General features: G+C 35.6%; 1 protein-coding gene across 2 annotated transcripts; it reads left to right on the top strand.

Moving 5' to 3' along the window:
• The first annotated feature begins 658 nt into the window (after positions 1-658).
• LOC107044184 (NADH dehydrogenase [ubiquinone] iron-sulfur protein 4, mitochondrial) lies at positions 659-11648 on the top strand. Of its 2 annotated transcripts, XM_015265979.2 has the most exons (4): positions 659-829; positions 6490-6613; positions 6695-6801; positions 11328-11648. In XM_015265979.2, the coding sequence occupies exons 1-4, from the start codon at positions 732-734 to the stop codon at positions 11503-11505; spliced, it is 507 nt and encodes a 168-aa protein (XP_015121465.1). In that variant the 5' UTR covers positions 659-731; the 3' UTR covers positions 11506-11648. The 2 variants fall into 2 exon arrangements, with proteins under 2 accessions (XP_015121465.1, XP_015121464.1); XM_015265978.2 differs by having other exon boundaries at positions 6490-6801.
• Positions 11649-14020: the final 2372 nt, after the last annotated feature.

The following is a 14020-nucleotide window of genomic DNA, read 5'->3' as shown; positions in this document are numbered from 1 at the left end:
GGAATTTAATTCTCCATCGAACAGCATTGGTTTCATTCCTTAATGTTAATTAGGAGGGGAGAGACGATTTTTTAATTAGCGGGCGAATTAATGGGGAAGCGCTCTGCGCCGAGAAACCATATTGAGTTTTTCATAGCGCCGCGAATTTCGTCGCAGTTTTTATTTTTTTATTACAGAGATTAAGGAATGAAGCGGGGGTTGAAGGATGGGGAATTTAAGTCTCCATCGAACAGCATTGGTTTCATTCCTTAATGTTAATTAGGAGCAGAGATACGATTTTTGAATTAGCGGGCAAATTATTGGGGAGTCACTTTGCGCCGAGAAAACATTGGGTTTCTTATAGCGCCGTGACTTGCGTCGCAATATTAATTTTTTTATTGCAGAGATTAAAGGATGAAACGGGGGTTGATGGATGGGGAATTTAATTCTCCATTGAACAGTCTTTGTTTCATCCCTTAATATTAATTAGTCGGCGAATAAATCGACTGAAAAACATAAAGTAAACATTGAGTATAAGGAGGACAAAAGCCCCCTCCGAACCTGTCCCTATCACAGCGGGACTGCTACTGCCGAGTTACTCACACACCCGACTCACATTTACCAACAGTTCGACCGGGACGCCGCCTTTCCCGTGGGGTACCAACTAACATGTTTGAAGTCAGTCAAACTCCCCGATTCGGGCCTCTACTCAGGTCTATCCTCTTTGTTGTGTACTGTCAGATGAGGTGAAAATGGCCTCCAGTGTATTGCGTTATTGTTTGTGTGCTGAGAAAATGGGCACACGATTGTTGTTAACAAAATCTATTCAGCAGCTGCAGAATCCCCAAAAGTAAGTACATATTTTTCACCAAAATTTATCCGGAAAATTCCAATACCATCAACATTCGGGAAACCTAACCTCATTTTAGTTTTACATAACTATTAATTTCGAATATTTTTTTAACTGAATAAAAATAATGATGTTCTTGGAATCGAATAACAATTTTCAATTATTACTATTGAACAATAATTTCATATTCTCATCATAATCCTAAAAATAAAGGAAATCATTTTTTTTCTCCACATTGCAATAATTATTCTATTGTAGGGGAGGGTGGGGTAAAATGGACACTTCAGACTTTTTTAAAATTATTCATAACTCAGAAACAAATTTATCAATTGAGCTCAGTTTAGGCTCGTCACAAAGGGGAAGAATTGTTCTTTATATTGAAAAAAAAAGTTCTTGAATTTTATCCACATTTCAACCCCTCGTTAACATTAAAAAAAAATCAAAAGTGTCCGTTTTACCCCAACCTCATTGTTCTAAGTATTCTTGAATATTTTTTTGACATAATTATGTATTACACACAGTGGAGTTCCTTCATTTTTTCATACATTGAATGATTTGCATTAAGATCTTGTCGACAGAAATTATAATTCTTATGTTCTCACTACACGATATACATATTGACGTATCCGAAGTAGAAATGTACCATACGAATTAGACATTGTGCGATCTGAATTGCACATTGTATAACACGGTACAACAAAATAAGGTCAAGTTTTTTACCAAAGATGAAATTTACACCACTTATAGATTTTTGCACGCTGAATTCAACGGTTTTTGCAAAATTCTTCTAGCACGTCAGGTTTTAGAGAAAAAAAATGTTAAAGTTGTGAAATTTGTCAAAAATGAACTTTTTCAAAAAATTCTCATTCAATGAATTTTTGACAGAATTAAATGGAAAAAAATAGCAGAGTATAGTTGAAAAATTATTTTATCGGTTAGAATAAACCTCTTCCAATTCCGCGGCGTGATTCCGCTGCAAAAAAACCCTAAAATTCATAAATTTGGTTGAATTAACTGTTGATTACGTGAACTCTCGGAAGTTGGCTTCGTATATATTTCTAACCCCCTGGAATTTATTCAATAACGTGCTTATGCACGTGGTTAACCCCGCGGAATTTATTCCACGTGCTTATGCACGTGGTTATTTTTTTAAAGGCTCTAGGTTATAAAAAAGAACTGTGAGAAGGTTTTTGAGTGGACTTCTCAGTTTGAAGTAATATAGGCCGCCTTTTAAGAGAGAAATTGTGAATCCGGGAACTACCGTTGGGAGGTTGGAACGTGAAATGCGAGGTATTTTCTTTCTATCACCTATTGGAGGATTGCTCTCACCCACATTTGCGTCCATTTACTATTTTATTCATCATAAGGTCTTACTGCATAAATACGATGAGGACCCACGAAGCCCCCAGGATGACAGTTCCATGTCCCTCATAGTTTATATCCCCTGGATTGGTTCAGCAGACATGCCGACTTACTTCCCAAATTTTCCCTTTTTCTGAATTTAATTTCTATCAACAATATCTATTCTAGGATTTCTGTTCATAGTTTGTATGTCTCTAACTTCATTTTTTGTATGTAATTCAATTTATTACTCGAGAAATTACCGTTATATTTTGAAAAGAAATTCTCTCATAAAGAAATGAATACTTTTGTATGTATTTCATCAAATGAAGCCTCAGGTTTGCACGGTGACCCATCAAAATTCATCAAAATCGCATCAGAGTGATGAATGCTAGTGTACCATCAGGATAGAATTTGAGAGTACATTAGGGTGAAGTTTCAAAAATAGCTATAAAGCATAAGCAAAAGTAAAAGTAAGCATCAAAGTAAAGAATAAGAGTAAAGTCAAGGATAAGAGTTGAGCAAAGGGGTTTTGCATTTAATCACAGAAGAAGAAGAAACGAGTTTTGAACATTGAATATGAAAAATTGTCATCAACAAGTTTTTCGTCGTTTTACAGTTTCAGCGTTCTGAAAAGAGATCCTGTAGGATTTGCGTTTGTGCTCCGTATCATCATCGCTCATTAAACTCCAGCAATAATCTCCCAACATATGGAGTATGGACTTTCCTTGATATCGCTTTTCCATTGTCGCGATGCCCTGGTGGAATCGTTCTCCGTGTTCTTCGCTGACGTCGACTAGCTTCTCCGGAAAAAAATCTAGATGGGAATGTAAGAAGTGAATTTTCAGAGACATGTTAATCCTCATTTTATGAAAATTCACAAGCATCTGTTGCACAATTCGTCGGTAGTGATGTGAACGATGGCTTCCAAGGAACTCAGACAAGACCTTCTTCAGTGAGCGCCATGTTTTCAGCTCAATCTGATTCAGGGTTTTCTCGAAATCTTTAGCATTTTCAATTAACTTGCGGATTTGTGGGCCAACAAAAACTCCTGCTTTAATTTTGGCGTCACTCAATTTTGGAGAGAGTTTTTAAGTAGGCAAATGCTGGTCCGTCCTTCTGGAGTCTTTTCACGAAGCTCGATATGAGTCCAAGTTTTATGTGCAAAGGAGGTAAACAGATTTTCTCTGATTCAGTGAGTCGCTCCCCAACAATATTCCGATTACCAGGGATGAATTCATCGCGTCGCGGCCATTCTTTAGTTTTATAATAGTTCTCCCTGTCCCGAGTGTCCCAATGGCATAGAAAGCAGCTGTATTTTGTGAATCCTAGTTGCATCCCCATGACGAGTGCGACCATCTTCAGATCAGCACAGATAAGCCACTTGTATTCCCTGTACTGAATCTTATCAAGGAGGAGTTGCACGTTTGCATGGTTCTCTCCCAATGACGTAGAGTACGCAGCAGGCACAGAAGGGTAAATATTGCCAATGTGAAGGAGTACAGCCTTTAAACTGGTGCGAGAGGAATCGATGAAGAGGCGCCAAGCCTCTGGATGATGATCATGCCCCAGACTTTTCATAAGGCCATCCACATTGGAGCAATAGAAAAGCTCTTCCTCTTCCATGAAATACTCACGAAAGGTCTGATCTCGATGACGGAAATGGCTGGTAGTAACCCTAGGTTCTAAGACGTTGAATTATTTGAGAACCGAACCCATATACTCCGATCTTCCCTTCGTGAGGTTCAAGTCCCTAGCAAGATCATTCAGCTGCCCTTGGGTCATGAGACCTGGTTTCACTAACACCGGTGGTACTTCTTCTATGTAATTTTCATCTTTGGAAATGTCTTCTGTGTCGTCTGTGTCGGTGCACACAGGTGCTTCTGCAGCAACAGGCGTGTCCACCGATGTTGTATCCTTCTTCCCTTGAAATACAGGTACCATCGCCGAAAATGATGGTGGATCCAATGATTTTACGGTTGGATATTGGAGACTCTTCTTATTTTTACGAGAATATCCGTATGTGTTTGCCAAGCAAAAATAACAGTCTGTGATGTGATCATACTGTTCTCTCCATATTGCTGGGACGTTGAACGCAAGTTTCATCTCCCTGGTTTTCACTGATACCTGTAGCAGGACGCGACAAGAGCAGCAGCACATTGATGCAGTCCAGGGTTTGTCCTGGTTACACATGGATCGGCTGAACACGATGTCATAGGCTTCCTTCACAGCAGGGGTGATATTTCTCCTCTGTGATGTAGAGATGAATTGTGCACAAACCTAACAGAATGAATCGGGTGAGTTTTTACATTTTCGCGACATTTCTAAGGAAATTGCGAACTGTTAGAGAAGACAGTTCAATCCTGAAGTTGCTCATGGGTTTCACCCCGAAATTCTTCTGTTAAATTGGATGGAACGAATGTGGAGTGACGACAAAGGTCAAGCGGAAGGGTTGAGATTACAAAGGTCAAACGCAAAAGACAAGTCAGTCGATGGCTAGGGTCTTGAAATCTTGTAATCAAGGTTTGTAATCTCTCCATTTGCCCCTTTCGCTTCCCTCCTACCATCACTCTAGTCATCTCTCCACTCGCTCCACTCATCTCTCCTGCTTGACTTCTATGAATTTTTCTGTTCCTTCCCTATCTGCCATCAATTCTCTGGGATGAAGTTATCAAAATACACAACTTGTCAACTAAGGAATTTTTCCAGCCCTCTTTCGATTGTAGTGATGCCGCGAGACGCGAGAGAAACGAGACGAGACAAAAGACATAACGAGACAAGAAAATTTATTTCAGAAACTTGATTTACTGTAATTTTTTGCGCAGAAAATTAATTTGACAATAGGAAATAAAGCTAGTGACACACACACACGATCAAAAAAATTCAGGGATGATTCCAGCCGATGAAAATTCTGTGTCAGGAGGGGAGTCAAGTTGAAAAGTAAATTTGCATGACCAACGAAACAGTCCAGAAGCCGCATAAACGAAGAGGGATATGGAACTGTCATCCTGGGGTCTTTGGGGATCCTCCAAATAGAAAATAAAATAAAATAGTGAATGTAAGCCAATTTTACGCTGGATGATAGAGAGAAAATACCTCATATTCAACGTTTCAACCTCCCAATGGTAATTCCAGAATGACGATTTTCCTTTCAACCGGCGACCAATATCAATCCCAACTGAGAAATTCATTAAAAACCTCCTCACAGTTTATTATTACTCACCATAACCGTGAGTCTTTGCAAAAATAACCACGTTATTTCGCGTTATTTTCACGTTTTCTCGGACGCTGCCAACGTTGTAATTTGATTCTCCGACTTTATAATGTGAATCGCGAGAATATGAATATCAGCCCAGTGCTATGTAATTAAGGAAAATTTTCCGATTTGTCGTCCCATTTTTACTATAACGAATGTCGATCATTTAGAGGTAGTGGAGGGGGAAGTTCTGTCGTGTGTAGATATGCGCTGCGCTCGGCCAGATGTTCTGTACAGTCGGTGTCAAAATTTGTTTTGGCCGATACGTTGCCGCGTATCTCGATTTCTAGCTGTGTAATTTATTGTTTGCAATTTGATAGGTTGGTAGAATTTGAGCATGTAGAATTCAAGGAAAACAAAATCTACCAGCCCAAGTTTTATGAATTTTATTTTTTTCTTAAATTGCACAACCTTAAATTATAAACGTCGAATTGGGCACAAAACATTAAACATTCACTAATTTGAATTCTACAATGTGGAATTTACATTGCGCAATGTGCAATTGAGATGGCACATGACAATTTTGTAGAATTCAATATGTAAATCCTGTATATAGAATTTGTAAACATCATTCGTGTCAAAGAATGAAGATCTCCATTGTGCGTAAGCCCTCTAAAAAAAATCGAGTGCTTACACAGGAAAAGGGGCACAAGTTAACGGCCAGGGAAAATTTCCAGTGCTGGTCATGGAATAGTACATTTCATGCCCGAGCCTTGGAAAACAGATCATCCCCCCCCATGTGCAAGATTGCCTTCTGAGCCGAAGGCGTGGATGGCAAGCACGTAGGGGGGGGGGGGGGATATGTTTTCCATGGCGCGGTGTGTATATTAATTTTCCGGTCCCGCAACACGAAAATTTTATTGGGAAGCACGTTAATTTTTGCAGAAACAGCACTTGAATTTTTCATAGTCACTAAATTGTTTTGTCACTAAAACTCTTTTTCCGTATTAGCACTACGATTTTTTGAAAGGTTTTCTCCATATGTCTTTTATTAATTCTGTTGGAAGATGGTACTCAATTGGTTACGAATATTAATTAATATTAACTATTCAATATTGGTCAGAAAATTGTCAGTTGGCACTGGAAAATATGCCGAGAAACGAGAGATAGTGACTTACGATTTGGACGTGGTGAACATATCTCCAGAAGAGATTGAACGCCAACGTACCACGAGAGGTCTTATTGAGGTCAGTGATAAAGAGGATATATCGATAGTTTCCGGTGTACCTGAGGAGCACATAAAAACTAGGACTGTTCGTATTTATCAGCCAGCAAAGAATGCCATGCAGTCTGGAACCAATAACATCAATTTTTGGCAAATTGATTTCGATACACGAGAACGCTGGGAGAATCATTTGATGGGTTGGAGCTCAACGTTAGTATTTATATTCGCACAGAACACAAAAATAATAATAAATTCAATAAATATACTGCCCGAGAGAAAAATTTAGGCCTCTTGGTAGGAATTGCTGTAGCTGACAGAAAAGTTTGAACAATGCAGGAGAATGATCATATAAATAGTCCTAATTCATGTATACGGACCATTTCACCAAATATCGGCTTCAAAATTTTCCGTTTTTTTGTCCTTTATGTATTACTTATGTATCGAAAATTTTACTTCTCCGGTAGAAGAGGCCCTGTGCTTCAATTAATAGAGATGAGCATACTTTTGCAATTTCGTCTAAAAGCTTTTCCATTGAGTTAAACGTACGAAAAAAAGCTTGAAAAAACATTGAAAATATAGTTTTGTATCGGAAATTTGCGGAATTTTCAAAAAATGATGTTGATTTTGCTTGCACGTTATTTTCATGGTAAAAATCTGAAAATACAACTTAAAACGTGAATTTAACTGTATTCATCATCTTTTTTTTTAATCCGTTTTGTTTCTCCAAAAAATTCACACAATTTTCGATTAAAATACTGTTGCAAAGTTGTTTTCTCATGTATCATATACCATTAAATTTTCATTTAAACAGGGTATTTGTTGGGTTCAAATGAATATTATTATTTATGAATTGATCATCCAATAATTCAATCACATTTTACATAATCTTCAATACTTCTCAATATGGTAATGGGAATCAATTAATCTTCAAATTATGAAGAATATGTCTCAGAATTATTATCCAAAAGGCCTACGTTTCAGTGAAACATGAGCAAATAATTTTAGAATTGGATTATGATCGCAAATTTTCTAAACTTTTGAAAAAAAAAATTGATCCACTATAGAAAAATTCGTGTCCGTAACCAATGTTTTTTCTTTGGTTTCTATGCTCAAGTCCTTCTTCCCGTTCCATAAATCATACACTCAATGTACTCATTCAAAAGCTTATCGAATAAACTTCAAAATGACACCTGATTTGTCCAATTCTGACCAATTTTCATTGACTTACGAGAGTTTTGGATGAAAATTAAATTTTCATGGTTCATTTGAAAAATCAACTTCGGTTGGATTTTTCGATGCTCCTAAGTGGACTAGGCAGAGATATCTATATGGGGTATTCCATGTGAACTCACCCAGGTCAAAACCCTCACCATCGCCAATCATATTGCCGATTTTTCCTGTGGTTGTATCTGAAAAAATTTTACTTCTCAAATTTTTTCAAATTTTTTGAGGCATCCTGTGGGCAGCCATGTTTTTTTGCAAGTTTTATCTTCAAATGCCTGTAACATCCGTAAAAATCAACCGATTTGAGTTTTTTTTTTACAAAATGTGCGTCTTCGAATACACTTTCCATATAAAAATATGCCAATTTTTTTCAATTCGTTCTTCCATCGATTTCCTCAGAAAAACCTCAAAAAACGAGTCGTTTTCAAAGTTGGACCCTGTTTATAGTTTTCAAAAAATTTCAGTGAATATATTGGACTAAAATAAAATTTTTCACCAAAGGCCAAAGTGGGATCTCTATTAGAACACACCACTCGGAAAGATTTATTGTTAACGAATTTTCAAAAAATCATCAAATTGTTCCTGATTCGAATATAATGCAGTGATTCTTCAGGCGGTCAATTCAAATAAGGCTTCTGCGTTCAAATGCGAAAAGAATTTTGAAATTTTTGGAATTTCTCATTCCGGATTCATATATTCAAATTGGAAATGACGGCCACGAAATGGGAAGCCCACTTTGGCCTTTGGTAAAAAATTTTGTTTTGGTCCAATATATTCACTGAAATTTGTTGAAAAATATGAAAAGGGTCCAACTTTGAAAACGACTCGTTTTTTGAAGTTTTTTGAGGTTTTTCTGAGGGAATCGATGGAAGAACGAATTGAAAAAAATTGGCATATTTTTATATGGAAAGTGTGTTCAAAGACGCACATTTTGTAAAAAAAAAACTCAAATCGGTTGATTTTTACGGAAGTTACAGGCATTTTAAGATAAAACTTGCCAAAAAACATGGCTGTCCACAGGATGCCTTAAAAAATCTGAAAAAATTTGAGGTCATATTTTTCCATATACAACCACAGGAAAAATCGGCAATATGATTGGCGATGGTGAGGGTTTTGACGTGGGTGAGTTCACATGGAATACCCCATATATCATTTTGAATTGGTTGATTCAAAATGATGGGATTGTTCTATAATTATTGGCCATGTGAATGATACTATTCATATACCATTTCAACAAGGATATTTGTTGTTATAGAACGTAAAAATCATGGGAATGAGATTTTAAAAAATGACAACCTATATCGATCTCATGCAATCTGGCTATCTCACTTGGTTCCTAATAAAAGATGGTGCACACGGTGAAATAATCGTTTCAAGTTTCATTTTTCGATTTTTGCTATGAAAATTATATCTGGCCGAAAAATTACCATCATTTTCGGAAAATTCAGAAGCTTTACGATGCAAAATTTTGTTTGCAATATTATTGAAGTATTTTAGAAGGCACTAATAGAAAATTTTCAGGATGAAATTGTTAAATTAAAAGAACTGTCAAACGAAGCGGCAAATCTCGTATAGTTAAGGAATCGCATTTTCTATGTACAAATAATCATCGGCGCTGAGAAAATAACAATAATAATGATAATTAAAAAAATTGAAAAAATCACTACCGATAATTCTCAGGTCGCATCCGCGTACGATATTTCATGGAATGATCTCATACAACGGGTTCCTATTAACGAGGCTTTTTAACTACTAACACGATTCCTTAATAGTTAACGAATACCTTTAATAGTTAAGAGGCCCTGTGAACAGTAACTTAATCGTTCCACGTTTTCTATCAGTGTAGGCAAGTTAGTTGTACTCTGAGGTTTACTAGTTATGGGCAATATTAATTTATTCAGCCAATAGATATTTCTACTGAAAACAACAGCCTTGTCTGGTATCAATTAATGACTACTGAAATTTATTATATTCTACCAACATCTCACCTCCTCGTGATTAAAAATACTGGTTTTCAATCTTTTTTTTGGACAGATTTTGTGGAAATAACAATAAGTTTCAATTGAGGATTGTGAGAAGAATCCCTAAAAACTCAGGTTTTTCTACACGAACCGCTGTTATGTTTCTGACAATTGATTGAAAATTATTGCCAAAGCATGATTGAACGGAAAGATAATTACATCTTCATGTTCTTTGTACCACAATATGTTATTTTTTGTTATTAATGATGCTTCGAATTATTCTTCCGTTAGTAGTAGGATCTAACGAAACGTATTCCATAGTGGATAATTGCAGAATGGCAGGGTAGTACTAAAATGAAGCGACTACGCCAGAAATCAATTATAAATTTTCATAATATTGGGGCTTTGTGGGATTCTTCACCAGCTGCGTCCTCTTAGTGCTGATGAGGCTTGATATTTATGCTTTACCATTCTCTTTTAAATTTAATTTTCAATACTTTAATAATTTGATTTTTTTTAAATTACCATACCTTTAGAAGGAAAGGTTCAAATTCATTAATATCAGCCTAGAACAATTATTTTAAATTAGTTTGTGATATAGTTATGAATTTTTAGTATTACCAACGGTAAGCGAAATTTTCCGATTTTCTTTCCATTTTCTTTTTTTTTTATTTCTCAATAAAACTTGATCCATGCAAATCGTATGAACGTCTGTTTCATCTTACTCTTAAAACTTATCAGCTGTAATATCCCTAGATCTTTAAAATTATCATATTTTTTCTAAAGCTTCATTGCAAACACATGAAAATTTCAAATTCTGCAAACTAAAACACCAGAGTGAAAAACTTGACACTTCTGTTCATTTGCATGGAAGTAATTTTGAAGGTTGAGTGGTATTCAAAAGCTTATTTCTTGGATGCGTGAGAATTATAATATTTGGAAATCATGCCATCAAAAAATTCCAAAGCCAGGAGGAAATACTAAATGGAAATTATCAAAAACTAGTAGGAAATGTTTACGGAAATAGTGCTCTGGATGTACTTTATAGCATCGAATACTGCGCTTCAGTGCTCTGATTTTCCAGAATCCGATAGCCAAAAATATATTGAGACTTTGAGAGTCATATTTTTGCTTTTTGCTTTCCTCACTTATGGGCTCCACATGATATGCCGACTTAATACGTGTTATTACCAACTACACTATTGTCGTAGGGACATTTTTTTGCAAAGGGTAAAATACGGAAAAAACGAAAACTAAAGAATTGACCACCGACAATACGGCTGTTAATTGGGTGATTTAAAGATGAAAAGTGAAAACTGAGAACAACACTGCAAGAATGTTATTTTTTTTCTCGTTTCTATTCCTAGCCACTTGTCTAGATTTATTCGGATTATAATTCTCTTTTTTTATTTCCGTCTTCTTGAAGCATTCGATTAATAGCTTTTTCGTTGAGAATTTTTACATGTTAATTTTGAATTTTGAATTGTTTTTCCTTTTTTGTTATTGTTTCATCATTCTCATTCAATTTCATGTTATTGTCTTAATATGCAGAGGTGATCCACTGTCAAATCTCAAATGCGAATTCCAAACAAAAGAAGAAGCCATCGAACACTGTGAGAAAATGAGATGGAAGTGGTTTGTGCAAAAACCGAATTATTCAGCCCCAAAGCCTCGCTCCTATGGTGCTAATTTCGCCTGGAACAAACGTACCAGAGTATCCACCAAATAATTTATGTCAAAGGTAACTTCTAAATAACATCTCTAATCCTGTACGGTAGTAAAAATGTACGGAAAATGCTGAAATTCAGATGAAAATAATACCATGTACAAAGATTAACTGGTTGTTCAAATAAAGATAAAATTTCAGTTGAACTCGTTGCTTTGATTGCCTAATTATTCAATTTTTCTTCACTGACACATCTTTTATAGAAATTCAATTTCGAAAAATGATTGCATTGGATGAAGGACTCAAATTTAAGGTATTTCGTCTGTGGATCTCCGTAGAGGGGGGTGGGGTGAACCGGGTGAGGAGTCCTATTGTTATCGAGCCCTAATTCAATCGCTGAACATGAAAAATCCAAATTTTCAAATAACATTTTCCATTATAACATTGACGTTTTGTTTCGATTTTTTTAGTGAATTAATTAATTTATTTGGAATCAGTTACACGTATTGCATTGTTGTTTTAAATTTGCTTTATAATTATCGAAATTGTATAAAAATGCATAGAAAAAGTGGCAATGTCCCACAAAGTGGCCGTTTCATTTTCCAAGCTGGCAGTCCTGCAGAGTATTCTACCCGAGTCAAAGGTGGTGTATATTGTCGGACTAGAGAGATTGTAGGCTTCGGTTCCTATTCCCCTACCATTATGTTGTATAGGACTAGGGATGTACGATACCCAAAAAATATCGATATTTGATATTGAATTGGATTGCCCAATATCGATACTTTTTTTAATGCTAATGACACATTAAAAAAATATATTGTCAGTTGAAAAATGAAAACAAACAGTTGACCGCTCCTATGCTGCAGAAGGCATATGACTGTTACTTTATTTATTTGTGTTTATAATTTTTTATTTCTACCAATTCCATTGGTAGTAAGTTTCCGAATGGGGACCCATAGCAATTCTCTTTCAATTTACAAGAGAAACTATTTTCTCACGTCACATTCCTATCCCAATTTTCCCTCAAGTTATTATGCGAAAAAAAAATTTAGGGAAAACCGAAAATGTAAAATCGCCAATATCTCTGGAATCTTATATATAAAGGAGAAGCGATTTTCGAGGCGACTGACGTATCAAGCTACAGCCCAAACTACAAGAGCTACGAGCATGAGCTTTTGCCTACAGCTACCCTTAGTGACGAAAATATCGTGACGATATATCGCCGATAAAAAAGCAGAAAAACAAGTTGATATCTCGATTTTTGCGAGGAGTAGAGTGCGTACAAGCTTTTTATGAAAAACGTAAAAATCTAAATATCTCGAAAACTCTGTATAAACGGGTATACGTATTTGGATTGATTCGTATAGAAGACATTGAGACGAACATTTTGAAAAAAAAATTGAAACCGATTGAATATTTTTAGAGATATTACATAAAACACATTTAAACACAAAATTGAATATCTCAGAAACTAATCAACCGATTTAGCTCATATTCAATACCGGTCATTGCGATAATAAGAAATAACTTCATACCAAATTTCAAGTTGATATCACGATTTTTACGAGGGGTAGAGTGCGTACAAGCTTTTTATGAAAAACGTAAAAATCTAAATATCTCGAAAACTCTGTATAAACGGGTATACGTATTTGGATTGATTCGTATAGAAGACATTGAGACGAACATTTTGAAAAAAAAATTGAAACCGATTGAATATTTTTAGAGATATTACATAAAACACATTTAAACACAAAATTGAATATCTCAGAAACTAATCAACCGATTTAGCTCATATTCAATACCGGTCATTGCGATAATAAGAAATAACTTCATACCAAATTTCAAGTTGATATCACGATTTTTACGAGGGGTAGAGTGCGTACAAGCTTTTTTTTTTATGAAAAACGGAAAAATCGAAATATCTTGAAAACTTTGTATGAATGGGTACTCATATTTTGATTGACTCAGATAGAGGACATCAAGACGAACATTTTGAAAAAAAAATATCGAAATTGGTCCAATAGTTTTTTAGATTTTCGCGAAAAACGATAAAAATACAAATTGCTCTCTCTAAAAAACAAATGGACCGATCGGGCTGAAATTTGGCACAGAGGTACTCCAATTCAATACCAAATATCTGACAGAATTTCAAATTTTTTAGAACTGTTTTAGCCCTCTATTCGTTTAATTTACGAAAAAATGACTACGAGATGACCGTGAGCACAGACACACACGGTGTCCAAACTTCGTATTTTTACGTTTCAGACCATTGTACATCGTTTCCAAGCAAAATTAGAGAATGTGAAAATCCAATGATTTCAAAGCTTCCATTCGGAAGCAAAAAAAAAACGAAATGAATGGAATCAAATGCAAAGGAAGGTTGTATGAAACAAATATTAGGGGAGGTGCGGGTAAAGTAGACAGCGAGGACAAAATGAACATACGCAAAAATCTTATATTTTCTCAATTTGTTAATTTGTGTTTTTCCTCATTTGAATAATAAAATCAACAAAATATTCAACATTTATATAAAAATCAGGGCACCATAGGATGAAAATGTGAATATTCGACGATAGTC

Source organism: Diachasma alloeum, unplaced genomic scaffold (assembly GCF_001412515.2).
Source record: "Diachasma alloeum isolate Michigan unplaced genomic scaffold, Dall2.0 Dall_scaffold_00682, whole genome shotgun sequence".
NCBI classification, from domain to species: Eukaryota; Metazoa; Arthropoda; class Insecta; order Hymenoptera; family Braconidae; genus Diachasma; species Diachasma alloeum.
This window is presented reverse-complemented; position numbering and strand designations above follow the sequence as displayed.

What these genes read in the sequence shown, in the direction of transcription:
- LOC107044184 (XM_015265978.2), top strand. Translation starts at nt 732, where the DNA reads ATGGCCTCCAGTGTATTGCGTTATTGTTTGTGTGCTGAGAAAATGGGC. An exon ending in CAGCTGCAGAATCCCCAAAA is followed by an intron (nt 830 to 6,489) that starts GTAAGTACATAT and finishes AATATTGGTCAG; the next exon opens with AAAATTGTCAGTTGGCACTG. An exon ending in TTGATGGGTTGGAGCTCAAC is followed by an intron (nt 6,802 to 11,327) that starts GTTAGTATTTAT and finishes CTTAATATGCAG; the next exon opens with AGGTGATCCACTGTCAAATC.